The sequence below is a fragment of the Oncorhynchus gorbuscha genome, linkage group LG18 (genome assembly GCF_021184085.1).
Source record: "Oncorhynchus gorbuscha isolate QuinsamMale2020 ecotype Even-year linkage group LG18, OgorEven_v1.0, whole genome shotgun sequence".
Taxonomy (NCBI): Eukaryota; Metazoa; Chordata; class Actinopteri; order Salmoniformes; family Salmonidae; genus Oncorhynchus; species Oncorhynchus gorbuscha.
Window position 1 is genome coordinate 41,635,058 of NC_060190.1, and position 14,557 is coordinate 41,649,614.

A 14,557-nucleotide genomic window follows, 5' to 3' on the forward strand; every position below is an offset into this window, starting at 1 on the left:
AATTGCAATATGCAAATTAATCCTTTAAAAACGTACTTCCTGAATATAGCTAGCTAAGTTTCGTTTCACTTTTCATTCAGCTAGCCTTATAATCTTGATAATGAAGTAGCTACACGTAAAGAGAAGTGGTTTCAAGTTCTATAATTACGTACAAATCTTTGGCAAGAGAAAAGTTAGTTAATTGTCAACAGATGAGGAAACTCTATGAAGAAGCCTGATAGCCCTATTACGTAACTGCGCGCTGATCAGGTGAGAAACCCATTTGCAGTTTTATCAACTTGAAGCTCGAGCGCCTTTACCACCTTCACTCTGCTGTGTGACCCATTCTATGTAAATTTCTCTCAATTTTGGTCGTCTCTGGATACTTATGGGTAAAGTATCACATGTCGTTTAGCATACAATACAATATTAATAGTAATGGTCTTACTTATGGGATAGAGTACTGTCAAAGTGAACGTTTCCGTTTCACATGATGTTGTTTTTCACTGTGTGTTATTCTTCTCTGCATCATTACTTTCTTATTCTTGTCATTTCTTAAAATAGGTCCAACTATGACTTCCCCTGAGGTCTTCACAAGCAACTTAGAGGAGGGTAAGAATAGAGAGTTTCATAATAGTCTCCTATCTGATGTCCTGATCATGTCTAAATGGGTAGGTCAATAAACGGCCAAAGAGCAACGATAGTATGACATCATATGAACTTGAAACATACAATAGCTGGTCTATTTTTGACCAAGTTTAATTGAGTATCGAGTGTTCTGTGCATTGATGAAAATGTCATTTTTCTATTGCAGCGGAGGAGCTAGCCCAGTTGTTGAGTGAGGCCATCAGCTGTGGTGACAAAGAGGAAGCCAAAAGGTGTTCAGAGCAGCTGGCAGAGTTGTGTGTACCAGTATCTGTCATGATCTCCCGCAAGGCTTACTCCCAAGACTCTATTCGGTAGGTGGAATCATTTAGTAGTATTCTTTTGGGTCATACTTTACATTAGTTACATAGGATTAGCCTTTAACAGAATAAACGCAAGTGGAATAATCAACATGTAATTAGGCTGTAAATTTAAGCACGTGAAGCATAGAAATAGTGCACATAGAACTTCTTATGCTTGCTTTCAATGAGAATGGCACATCTATAACACCAATGTGTATGTGAATTTGGTTGGTTGCCCCACAAAGTGACATATTGCAGCTTTAATAAATTGTAACACCTTTGTAACTGTGTTGTTTTAGTGCTGAGACATTCAGACCCAGTTAACTCTATTGGTTACTTTGCTGCAGGTTGAAGGTGGGAGTCGGGGATGCACAGTCAGAGAACTATATTCCGGTTACTTTGTTGGTAACACTTGACATGACCATTTCAGATCTGAAAGAAAAGGTAAAATAAATAATTGTTGCAACCCATTTTCAACAACAGCTCTGATATTTACTCTTTATCTTGAACACACATATTTGCAGTGAAAAAAAAGTGGAGACCGAGACCCCTTGCATTCTTGAATTTCTCTCTACAGATCAATACTGACTATGGATTTCATCCATCTCTGCAAAGCTGGGTGATCGGTAAGCGTCTGGCACGGGACTCTAAAACTCTGTACAGCCATGGGGTAAGGAAGAATGGAGACCAAGCCTACCTGTACATCAAGTCTGCCCAGGCTGCCAACCTCAGCCGGGAGCAAGTGAACCAGGAGGAGGAGCACCGTCGGCTAGACAGTAAGGATACTCTGTCATACAGCACTGTTTAGTCTTCCAATAAGAACCTAGTATACTGAGCAAGGCACAGGTTGTCAACGTATCAGCTTGTGACACACACATGCACAAATAACACCAACCTATACCTTAAAATATTTCCCCCCATTATAGACAGCCATGTTTGTATTTTGACTTGTTGCCATCATGGTATAGGTATCATTGAGTCATTGAGTCCTCTCCTGGCCAGAGGAGCAACTGGACCAACCCCACCTCCCAAAACTAAACAACCAGCACCACCTCCTTTGCAACCAAAGCCTCCGGTAAGATTATAATGCAAACTGTGCAATGACTCATTGTATACATATGCGATAACCATGACCGTTTCTACAATAATGTGTGCTTGCATATGTGTGTGGGGACAACTAGGTGGGTTGGTCATGCTCTGTGTGCACCTATGCTAACAAGCCAACGAGGCCGGGCTGTGAGATGTGTGGGTCTGAAAGACCAGAAGATTATAAAGTACCTGAGGTTTACCAGCCTGATGAGCAGGAGATCCAGAGACTCCAGCTAGAGGAGATGGCCAATCTACAGTACCAGCAGGTATGCTTTAAACAAGATATGATTTGCAAGATATGAGATATACACGTGTTACTCAGATTTTCGTGACAATCATGTCATAATTACATATATCTAAAAAGACACTTGGTATGACTGTTTTTTAATGTGTGTAGCCACCTTATTAAATGAGAAAGACAGCGTTCCCTTAATTTTACCGCTCTGTTGCTGTGGGACGATGAAGGCATTGGATGAAGAGCGGGAGAGGAATTTCTTGAGTCTGGTGGAAACAGACGCCCACAGCCTCGTCCCCAACACAGAGGAGCTGGACTGTCCTATTTGCCTCTGCTCCATTCCGCCAGGGGAGGGAGCCACACTGCGGGAGTGCCTGCATGTTTTCTGCAGGTATAACACATCTTGGCTACATCTCACATTTACATCTCAGTAAGAGGGTAAATGTTATTTATAATAGGGGTTACATGGAGAAAATCGGACCTCTCTGAAATGAAAATGGACTGCCCTCCCTTCAGCAAAATATATTTTACTTAAACCCTCTGAACGCTTGAAAAAAAAACAAGTGACCATCCCCTATACCCAAAATAATAATTAAAATAAAAAAGATGGCAGAGAATATGTATACCGTTTACCCTCACTTCCTGGACAGATTAGAGCCTGAGATACAGTTTTAGAAACGGTTCTTCATCCTGTAAGCATTACATGGCAATGCAGGAAGAGTGATAGCGCAGAGGGCTGCAGGCCAGGAGGTTGTGGGTGGAGGAATTGACAGACAAAATGTATGGCTATAGCCTAATTTCGTCTGTCAAACAGGTAGGCCTACCTCTTATTTCTTAAATAGGAAGAAATAGACTCAAATATAAAGCCTTCTTGTTGTTAGTTAAGTCTAATTTTAAAAAATATATATGGTTGAAATGAATTATGTCTACTTGAATTTGCCTACTTTCAGCACCATGAGGTGTCCATTTCCGATTGATTGTGACGCGGCTGCTGCTTCAGGTTTTAGCCCCACGATGTAAACTACTCAAATTTGGCTTATTGTGATGTCAATAAATATGATAACTACATCATGGACAAGAAACATATTGTTTTTAATAAAATTAATTAAAGTATTAGCAAGCTATCAAAGTTCTCATTTTCGCGCTCTCTTCAAACTGATCAGAACATAGGATATAGGCTAGTCCGCGCGCAAGATAGTGCATTTTGTGGACTTGGCCTAATAAATAAAAACATTTGGAAGCAGCCTTTGACTCTCCTCCTGAACTGCCACTGTAAGCCTACACAGCACAGCCATTGGCAGCAGACAAACAGTTTTGGATCAGCAAGAGCAGAGCAGGCCGGGGTTCAGGGTTGGAATATCCATTGCCGTGTGTAATGCAGCCTAGTTTTATTTTCACTGCGGCCATCTTAGAAATATAACTTTGTTCTGTGCCTCTCCGAGCATGCACTTCATAGCCTATGGCCTATAGGCTATGGATCATTGGATTGAGACCAGACTAAATTTCCTATAGGCACACTTGATATTGCACGCCCAGCGGCAAATCAGAGATGAGGAGCGGCATCGAGCACACATTGATATATAGCCTAATAAGCAACTAATTCTAAATCCTGAGAAATATTGAAATTTCGTCAATTACAAATTACATGACCCTCCCCTGGATTAGATTGAAAATGTACTAAACCCTCCCCTCGACTGAGATTGAAAAAGGAGGACCCTACGCAATTTCCCTCCAGGTAACCATTCTGTACATTTAGATCAATCCTTAATATTATAAAATGACTTCCATTACTTGTCTCATGCACAAGGAAACAAAGCTACAACTATTGAGACACAGCCCTGGCTGGTACTCTCTGGAGTAGATCACTGTCGCTCCACTGCTATCAATAATATTGAAATTAAATACTTACTGACCTTGTATCAATTTTAGAGATGTTCCCATAAAACATTTATCTGTAATAAATAAAAAAACAACCATCTAAATAATAAAATAATTTGAGACGTATACAGGTTAAATGCCTTCTTATTTGCGTGTTTTCTTTAAACAGGGAGTGTCTTAAAGGAACCATAGTGAATAGCATGGATCCAGAGGTGACCTGCCCTTATGGGGATGAAGACTACAGCTGTGATAGAAAGCTGCAGGACAGGGAGATCCAATCTGTGAGTCCTGCTGGTGCTCTCGCCATTAGCCTGGCAGCCAGTCAGTTTATGCTTGGTTGGCTAAAGAAAAAAACAGAACTGTACCCAGGCTCTCTCACTATAGCTCTCTGTATCAAGTGATGATAATGCCTTGTATCATTTATGTAGGGTGCTAATAATAATAATAAATAATAATACATGGCATTTATATAGTGCTTTTCAAAGACCCAAAGATGATTTTTGTGAAAGATATTCATCACCATAACATATAATTAATCCATTCCATTGTACTCTACAGTGTCCTGTTCTTTGTCTCTTTAGCTTCTCTCTCAGGAGGAGCACCAGAAGCTTCTAGAGCTGAGGCTCAGTATTGCTGAGACGCGGAGTGAGAACAGCTACCACTGCAAAACCCCCGACTGCGCTGGCTGGTGTATCTTTGAGGACGAAGTCAATGAGTTTATTTGTGAGCTCTGCAAAGAGACCAACTGCCTCCTCTGCAAGGTGTGTCAACTTTCTCTCACTCTTCCTCCTTTGTCCCCCCTTGAATGCTAAACTAAATTATGAAGATAACAATAGGTGCTTGGCCAACAACATTTCTGTCAACCTCTTTTTAAGGCCATCCATAAAGACATGAACTGCAAGGAGTATCAAGATGATCTCCGGATCAGAGCTGAGAATGACGTGGCTGCAAAACAGACCACACAGATGCTGGAGGTAATGTGGTAACAGGCAGATAGTATTCCCTTTCAGTGATATAGCACTGTCTTGGATTGAACATGACATACTACACTACTGAACTGCTATTTGAAGTCTGTTTTTGGGGGGGGTGAAACATACTATCGGCATCTTATAGTTTTGAACTGAAATATGAAGCTTATGGGTTTAGATTACACATACTGTCAGCCTATTACACTACCGAACCCATATGTGAAGTCTACTGGTATACCCAATCTTGATTAAACCCACTATTGGGTTATTATACGACTGTACTGTGATATGATATCTATGGGTAAACCTAACCTGGAGCTCCTGTTGTCTTCTTCGATAGTCCTTACTGCAGAACGGGGAGGCCATGCACTGTCCTAAGTGTAAGGTCATAGTTCAGAAGAAGGACGGCTGTGATTGGATCTGCTGCCTGATGTGTAAGACGGAGATCTGCTGGGTCACCAAGCAGGCTCGCTGGGGACCAAACGTAAGACAGTTAAGGCCAAATGAAACGAAACATGAATGAGCGTTGCTCGTTCGACGCAAGAAAAATATATTTGCTGTCTAATTTGAAGCGCATGGCGATTTTTGATGGCATCGACGCTCGCGGCCCGTCTGATTTCTGTCATTCACTACCGTTTCGTTTGATTTGCCCTTCAGTTACAACAAACTGTACTCTTACAGCTACTTCCTCCCCACTCTTAATACCTCACCGTGCTAGACCATTCTTCTTAGACCTACCCTATGGCACAATTTCAAACATACTTTTGGTCATGTAGTGTATGTGGATACCTGCTCGTCGAGCATCTCACTCCAAAATCATGGGTGTTAATGTGGAGTTGGTCGCCCCTTTGCTTCCATAACAGCCTCCACTCTTATGGGAAGGCTTTCCACTAGATGTTGGAACATTGTTGCGGGGACTTGCTTCCATTCAACCACGAGCGCATTAGTGAGGTCGGGCACGGATGTTGGGCGATTAGGCCTGGCTCGCAGTCTGCGTTCTAATTCATCCCAAAGGTGTTTGATGGGCTTGAAGTCAGGTCTCTGTGCAGGCCAGTCAAGTTCTTCCACACCGAGCTCAACAAACCATTTCTGTATGGACCTCGCTTTGTCATGCTGAAACAAAAAAGGGCCTTCCCCAAACTGTTCTACATGTTAGAAGCACAGAATCGTTTAGATTGCCATTGTATGCTATAGTATTAATTTCCCTTCACTGGAACTAATGGACCTAGCCCGGACTATGAAAAACAGCCCCAGACCATTGTTCCTCCTCAACCAAACTTTACAGTTAGCACTATGCATTCAGGCAGGTTGCGTTCTCCTGGCATCCGCCAAACCCAGATTCGTCTGTCGGACTGATGATGAAGTGTGTTTCTTCACTCCAGAGAACGTGTTTCCACTGCTCCAGAGTCCAATGGCGGTGAGCTAGACACCACTCCTGCCGATGCTTGGCATTGCGCATAGTGATCTTAGGCATGTGTGCAGCTGCTTAGCCATGGAAACTAATAACAGCATTTATAGTGCTCTAGCGGGGCAGAAATTTAATGAACTGACTTGTTGGAAATGTGGCATCCAATGACGGTGCCACGTTGAAGGTCACTGAGCTCTTCAGTTACACCATGCCCAAACCGGACGCATGCTTGCGTGCGTGCGCCATCGTGCGCAAATTGATTTTGTCCCCCCACATCAAATGTGATCACGACATGCAGGTTGAAATATCAAAACAAACTCTGAACCAATTATATTTTGGGGACAGGTCAAAAAGCATTAAACATTTTATCTTTCAATCACCCACGTGGATATATGTTCCAAAAAACCAATGAGAAGATGGCACGTGGGTTTATGCTTCTAAAGACCAATGAGGAGTTGGGAGAGGCAGAACTTGCAACGCGTTCTGCATCACAAATAGAATCAACTTCTATTTTAGCGTCTGGCAACGCAGACACGCGTTGGCGCGCGCGAGCAGTGTGGGTGCAATGATTGAATAACATGCATGTGTGAATTTATTTTGCAACACTCGCTCATGCGACAAGACCGGTGTGGTCAGCATGTAAGGTCATTCTACTGCCATTGTTTGTGTATTGCATGGCTGTGTGCTCGATTTTTATACACCTGTCAGCAACGGGTGTGACTGAAATAGCCAAAACCACTAATTTGAGGGATGTGCCTTCTAAAAGCATTCAGACCCCTTGACTTTTTTTCACATTTTGTTAGGTTACAGCCTTATTCTAAAATTGATTAAATGTTTTTTCCCCTTCATCAATCTACACACATTACCCCATAATGACAAAGCAAAAACAGGATGTTAGACACTTTTGCTAATTTATTTAAAAAATTAAAAAATGGAAATATCACATTTACATAAGTATTCAGACCCTTTACTCAGTACTTTGTGGAAGCATCTTTGGTAGCGATTACAGCCTTGAGTCTTCTTGCGTATGACGCTACAAGTTTGGCAAACCTGTATTTGGAGAGTTTCTCCCATTCTTCTCTGCAGATCCTCTCAAGCTCTGTCAGGTTGGATCGGGAGCGTCACTGCACAGCTATTTTCAGGTCTCTCCAGAGATGTTCGATCAGGTTCAAGTCCGGGCCACTCTGTCTGGGCCACTCAAAAGACATTCAGAGACTTGTCCCGAAGTCACTCCTGAGTTGTCTTGGCTGTGTGCTTAGGGTCGTTGTCCTGTTGGAAGATGAACATTTGCCCCAGTATGAGATCCTGAGTGCTCTGGAGCCAGTTTTCATCAAGAATATCTGTACTTTGTTTCGTTCATCTTTCCCTTGTTCAAATTAAAATCGGATTGTATTTGTCACATGCGCTGAATACAACAGGTTTGGCAGACCTTACAACTTAACCAGTTAAGAAAAGTACCTAAAAAAAAGAAATAAAAGTAACATCATTAAAGAGCAGCAGTAAAATAACAATAGCGAGGCTATATACAGGGGGTACCGGTACAGAGTCAATGTGCGGGGGAACCGGTTAGTCGAGGTAATTGAGGTAATATGTACATGTAGGTAGTTATTAAAGTGACTATTCATAGGTAATAAACAGAGTAGCAGCAGCGTAAAAGAAGGGGGGGGGGGTCAATCCAAATAGTCTGGGTAGCCATTTGTTGGCTTGGGGGTAGAAGCTGTTTAGAAGCCTCTTGGACCTAGACTTGAAGCTCTGGTACTGCTTGCCGTGCGGTAGCGGAGAGAACAGTCTATGACTTGGGTGGCTGGAGTCTTTGACAATTTGTAGGGCCTTCCTTTGTCACAGCCTGTTATAGAGGTCCTGGATGGCAGGAAGCTTGGCCCCAGTGGTATACTGGGCCGTTCGCACTACCCTTTGTAGTGCCTTGCGGTCCCAGGCCGAGCAGTTGCCATACCAGGCAGTGATGCAACCAAATGCTTGATGGTGCAGCTGTATAACCTTTTGAATCTCTGAGGACCCATGCCAAATATTTTCAGACTACTGAGGGGGAATAGGTTTTGTCGTGCCCTCTTCATCGACTGTCTTGGTGTGCTTGGACCATGTTAGTTTGTTGATGTGGACGCCAAGGAACTTGAAACTCTCAATCTGTTCCACTACAGTTCGGTGGATGAGAATGGGGGCGTGCTCGGCCCTCCTTTTCCTGTAGTCCACAATCATCTCCTTTGTCTTGATCACGTTGAGGGAGAGGTTGTTGTCCTGGCACCACACGGCCAGGTCTCTGACCTCCTCCCTATACAATGTCTTGTGGTTGTCGGTGATCAGGCCTACCACTGTTGTGTAATCGGCAAACTTAATGATGGTGTTGGAGTTGTACCTGGCCATGCAGTCATGAGTGAACAGGGAGTACACGCACCCCTGAGGGGCCCTTGTGGTGAAGACCAGCGTGGCAGATGTGTTGTTTACCTACCCTTGCCACCTGGGGGCAGCCCGTCAGGAAGTCCAGGATCCAGTTGCAGAGGGAGGTGTTTATATCCAGGGTCTTCAGCTGAATGATGAGCTTAGATGGCACTATAGTGTTGAACGCTGAGCTGTCATCTTTGAATATAATTCTCACATAGATGTTCCTTTTGTCCAGGTGGGAAAGGCCAGTGTGAAGTGCAATAGAGATTGCATCAGTTGTGGATCTGTTGGCGCGGTATGCAAATTGGATTGGGTCTAGAGTTTCTGGGTTAATGGTGTTGATGTGAGCCATGACCAGCCTTTCAAAGAACTTAAAGGCTACAGACGTGAGTGCTATGGGTCGGTAGTCATTTAGGTAGGTTACCTTAGTGTTCTTGGGCACAGGGACTATGGTGGTCTGCTTGAAACATGTTGGTATTACAGACTCAGACAGGGAGAGGTTGAAAATGTCAGTGAAGACACTTGCCAGTTGGTCAGCGCATGCTCGTTGTACATGTCCTGTAATGCGTCTGGCCCTGCGGCCTTGTGAATGTTGACCTGTTTAGTTCTTACTCATATCGGCTACGGAAAGCGTGATCACACAGTCGTCTGGAACAGCTGATGCTCTCATACAGGTTTCAGTGTTAATTGCCTCGAAGCGTGCATAGAGAACTTAGCTCGTCTGGTAGGCTTGTGTCACTGGGCAGCTCGCGGCTGTGCTTCCCTTTGTAGTCTGTAATAGTTTGCAAGCCCTGCCACATCCGACGAGCGTCGGAGCCGGTGTAGGACAATTCGATTTTTGTCCTGTATATATGCTTTGCCTGTTTGATGGTTCGTCGGAGGGCGTAGCAAGATTTCTTATAAGCTTCCGGGTTAGAGTCCCACTCCTTGAAAGCGACAATTCTACCCTTTTGCTCAGTGCGGATGTTTCCTGTAATCCATGGCTTCTGGTTGGGGTATGTACATACAGTCGCTGTGGGGGTTCGACATCATCAATGCACTTATTGATGAAGCCATTGACTGATGTGGTGTACTCCTCAATGCCATCGGAAGAATCCCATTACATGTTCCAGTCTGTGCTAGCAAAACAGTCCTGTAGCTTAGCATCTGCTTCATCTGACCACTTTTATTGACCAAGTCCCTGGTGCTTCCTGCTTTAGTTTTTGCTTGTAAGCAGGAATCAGGAGGATAGAATTATGGTCAGATTTTCAAAATGGAGGGCGATGGAGAGCTTTGTACACGTCTCTGTGTGTGGAGTAAAGGTGTTCTAGAGTTTTTTTTTTTTTCCCCCTCTGGTTGCACATTTAACATGCTGGTAAGTTTCCCTGGATGAGCATTTTCCTGTTTGCTTTTGGCTGTATACAGCTCATTGAGTGCAGTCTTAGTGCCAGCATCGGTTTGTGGTGGTAAATAGACAGCTACGAAGAATATAGATAAACTCTCTTTGTAGATGGCATGGTCTACAGGTTATCATGAGATACTCTACCTCAGGTGTGCAAAACCTCAATACTTCCTTAGATATAGTTTACCAGCTGTTGTTTACAAATATACATAGACCATCACCCCTTGTCTCGCCAGAGGCTGCAGTTCTATCCTGCCGATACAGTGTGTAACCCACCAGCTGTATGTTATTCATGTCGTCGTTCAGCCGCGACTCGGTGAAACATAAGATATAACCATTTTTAATGTCTTGTTGGTAGAATACACGTGCTTGTAGTTCATCAACTTTATTATCCAGCGATTGTACGTTGGCAAAGGCAGATTAGCCACTCGTCGCTGGATCCTTACAAGGCACCCCAATCTCCTTCCGTGATATCTACATCTTTTTCACCCGCGAATGACGGGGATGAGGGCCTCATCAGGTGTCTGGAGTAAATCCCTCTCGTCCGACTCATTAAAGACAAATGATTTGTCCAGTTCAAGGTGAGTAATCGCTGTTCTGATGTCCAGAAGCTCTTTTCAGTCATAAGAGATGGTAGCAGCAACATTATGTACAAAATAAGTTACAAACAATGAGAAAAAAACTAACAAAATAGCACGGTTGGTTAAGATCCCATTAAATAGCAGCCATCTAGCAGTCATTACTACCCTATCCTGACTAGTCTCCCAGTCCCTGCTGCTGAAAAACATCCCCACAGCATGATGCTTCCACCACCATGCTTCACCATAGGGATGGTGCCAGGTTTTCTCCAGACGTGGTGCTTGGCATTCATACCAAAGAGTTCAATCATGGTTTCATCAGACCAGAGAATCTTGTTTCTCCTGTTCCGAGAGTCTTTAGGTGCCTTTTGGCAAACTCCAAGCGGGCTGTCATGTGCCTTTTACTGAGGAGTGGCTACCGTATGACCACTCTACCATAAAGGCAGTGGTGGAAAAAGTACCCAATTGTTATACTTGAGCTAAAGGAACAATACCTTAATAGAAAATAACTCAAAAAGTGAAAGTCACCCAGTAACATACTCTACTTAAGTATCAAAAGTAAAAGTATAAATAATTACAAATTCCTGATATTAAGCAAACCACACAGCACCATTTTCCTGTTTTTATGTACCGGTATTATTATTTTTTTACAGATAGCCAGGGGCTATCTCCAACACTCAGACATAATTAAGCATGTGTTTAGTGAGTCCACCAGATCAGAGGCAAGATGGATGACTGGGGATGTTCTCTTGAGAAGTGTGTGGATTGGACTATTCTTCTGTCCTGCTAAGCGTTCAAAACATAAAAAGTTCTTCAGGGAAAATGTATGGAGTAAATTATTTTCTTTAGGAATGTAGTGAAGTAGAAGTTGTAAACATAAATAAAGTACAGATACCCCAAAAAAACAACTTAAATAGTACTCGAAAGTATTTTTACTTAAGTACTTTACACCATTGCATAAAGGCCTGATTGGCAGAATGCTACAGAGATGGGGGAACCTTCCAGAAGAACAACCATCTCCACTGAGATACTCTAGAGGTTTGTCAGAGTGACCATTGGGTTCTTCTTCCCCCGATTGCTCAGTTTGGCCGGGCAGCCAGCTCAAGGTCTTGGTGGTTCCAAACTGTTTCCATTTAATAATGATGGAGGCCACCCACTGTGTTCTTGGGGACCTTCAATGCTGCAGAAATGTTTTGGTACCCTTCACTAGATCTGTGCCTCTACTCAATCCTGTCTTGGAGCTCTATGGACAATTCCTTCGACCTCATGGCTTGGTTTCTACTCTGACATGCACTGTCAACTGTTGGACCTTATACAGACTGGTGTGTACCTTTCCAAATCATGTCCAATCAATTTAATTTACCACAGGTGTACTCCAATCAAGTTGTAGAAACATCTCAAGGATGATCAATGGAAACAGGGTGCACCTGAGCTCAATTTAAACTTTTATAGCAAAAGGTCTGAATACTTACAGTACCAGTCAAAAAATAATTTGTATTACATTTGCAAAAATGTCTAAAACTTATGGTGTATTCTGTGTAGATTGCTGATTTTTTTTTTTCTTTAATCCATTTTAGAATAAGGCATAACAACATTTTTAAAGTCAAGGGGTCTGAACACTTTCTGAAAGCACTGCAGTATATCACTATGGTCACCAAAAGATTTGAAAGTTACCATGCCCAGTTTGAATGCTATACTCTATTAAGTCATTCAGATATTAAAATCTGATGGATTCTATAGTGAAAACACAAAAAAATCTATATTATTAGCTGATCTACCCCAATCCAGTACTGCTTTGGTGTTAAATACATGGTACAGTACTATAAGGCTTTGCATATCCTGTAGAACTGAGTATTAAAAAGTTTGTACCATGGCATTGTTTAATACTCATTTCTGATTGGCTTGAAGGGCATTCTAGTGTGTGCATTATTTCCCCATAATGCATGGTATATTTTCGCAGTAGAATTCAATGGCTATAGTTCGTTCCTACATGTTCTATGTTTGAGCTGCTTTTGAATGCAAAAGTATAATTGAAAACATTATTGGCATTGTTGTTCAATTTTCATAATAGCAAGCTAGGACACCTGCATTGCTTGCTATTTGGGGTTTTAAGCTGGGTTTCTGTACAGCACTGACATCCGCTGATGGGATTTAAAAAGGGATTTATAAATACATTTGATGGTTTAGTTAGCTAAACTAGCAAGTCTGTTTGTTTTGTCACTAAGGCAACTACTGTCACAATCTTGTAAACTTGCTAAATACATTCATTTCTAGTGGCTAATGTGTTAAATTATAGCCATGGTATGAGGGATAATCAACTCGGGGCTCAATGCGTTCTTTGGAAAATAATTAAACTCGTGTTGGTCAGTTCCACTCCGCTAGTGCATCTTGAACTTGTTGATTATTCCTTACGTATCTGATGCCTCTCTGCAGGGTTCTGGGGACAACTCAGGAGGCTGTGGATGTCGATTCGATGGGGCGCGTTGCCACCCTAACTGCCAGAATTGCCACTGAGGGGCCCCACTCCATCTCAACATGGTGCTGGATGGGTAGTCCATATCGGGACACACTCAGTGTCCTGTGAGGCAAGGGGACTATTTTTCACTCCTCGGTAATCCAAACCTGGACGAACCTGAAAAAATCATGCACGGTTGTTAAGGGATGGTTTGGGTAAAAACTTTAGTTCTGCACATGGATCTCAAGTTATTCAGTCCTTTTGTGAAGACACTGGCTGGTCTTACTTCCAAAGGCGTTTATATTACTTTGAACACCAATTATCCCTGGGTGGTGTTTAATTGATGGTTCAATTGACGTTGGTGTATCACACATTGTCTTGCCTAGTTAGAGGAATAATATAAATGTTTTGCTCTATACATGTAGCACAATTGTTAAATATGTTAGAGGTGTATAAAGACCTATATCTGACAGGGGACACTCCATTTAAACAAAACAGGGTTGTGAAATAAATTCAAGATGCTTGTTTTCTTTGAGATGCACGCTTCTGGTTTGTTAAATGGCAAGAGTCTTACACTGGAAGAATATTGTATATTGTCCTTCATGTAGAAAATAAATGTTGGCTAATTGTTTAACTTCTCATCAGCAAGGTTCTAGTCATGACCTTAAAAGAATTAACACTAGAGATACTAAAACAGATACATATTGTAACCTTGTAATGGGGATAACTATTTACTTTTCTTTGGACTGACCGTGTACAACTGTAATTAAGGGATATTTAACATTCATTGGTTCTGTTAGATTTTGTAAGTTATCAAAGGTGGTAATGGACAATCACAATTCTTCTGTAGTTTGGTTTGACCACTCCTCCAGCCTTATTGGAAGTGTTGTTTTTTTAACACTCCAGCAGAAGCCATCCATACTCGTTATTGATGACTACAACTAAACCGATCTGTTCAGCGTAGCCAATTGTTTTAACACTGCATACAGTGCAGTATAATGCAAGTCTTAGCTATGTTCATTAGCTACTTTTTTGAAGGATGATACCATTGCAGGGCACAATTACTATTTTGTTTGGCGAATGTAAAGCATTAATTACTTTAGGGAAAAGAACTTTTCTTCATGAATGATCCTGAATAAAGGGTTTTATTGTGTTGTCTGTCTGCTGCTTTGAGTAATTTGTAGCCCTTAGCGTAAACAAAGATGGTAGAAACCTTAGACTCCGGTGATTTTCAACGTT

General features: G+C 42.2%; 1 protein-coding gene across 2 annotated transcripts; it reads left to right on the top strand.

The window, feature by feature from the left end:
- The first annotated feature begins 29 nt into the window (after positions 1–29).
- rbck1 (RanBP-type and C3HC4-type zinc finger containing 1) lies at positions 30–14,476 on the top strand. 2 transcript variants are annotated; one of them, XM_046310036.1, is made up of 13 exons: positions 30–249; positions 544–591; positions 794–938; positions 1,274–1,370; positions 1,504–1,702; positions 1,895–2,001; positions 2,108–2,281; positions 2,481–2,641; positions 4,298–4,409; positions 4,710–4,889; positions 5,004–5,102; positions 5,437–5,580; positions 13,297–14,476. In XM_046310036.1, the coding sequence occupies exons 2-13, from the start codon at positions 552–554 to the stop codon at positions 13,375–13,377; spliced, it is 1,539 nt and encodes a 512-aa protein (XP_046165992.1). In that variant the 5' UTR covers positions 30–249; positions 544–551; the 3' UTR covers positions 13,378–14,476. The 2 variants fall into 2 exon arrangements, with proteins under 2 accessions (XP_046165992.1, XP_046165991.1); XM_046310035.1 differs by having other exon boundaries at positions 247–371.
- The last annotated feature ends 81 nt before the right edge of the window (positions 14,477–14,557 follow it).

Excerpts from the sequence above, each read along its gene's own strand:
- rbck1 (XM_046310035.1), top strand. Across the intron at positions 592-793 it reads CACAAGCAACTTAGAGGAGG|CGGAGGAGCTAGCCCAGTTG; the intron begins GTAAGAATAGAG and ends TTTCTATTGCAG. Across the intron at positions 1,703-1,894 it reads GGAGCACCGTCGGCTAGACA|GTATCATTGAGTCATTGAGT; the intron begins GTAAGGATACTC and ends ATCATGGTATAG.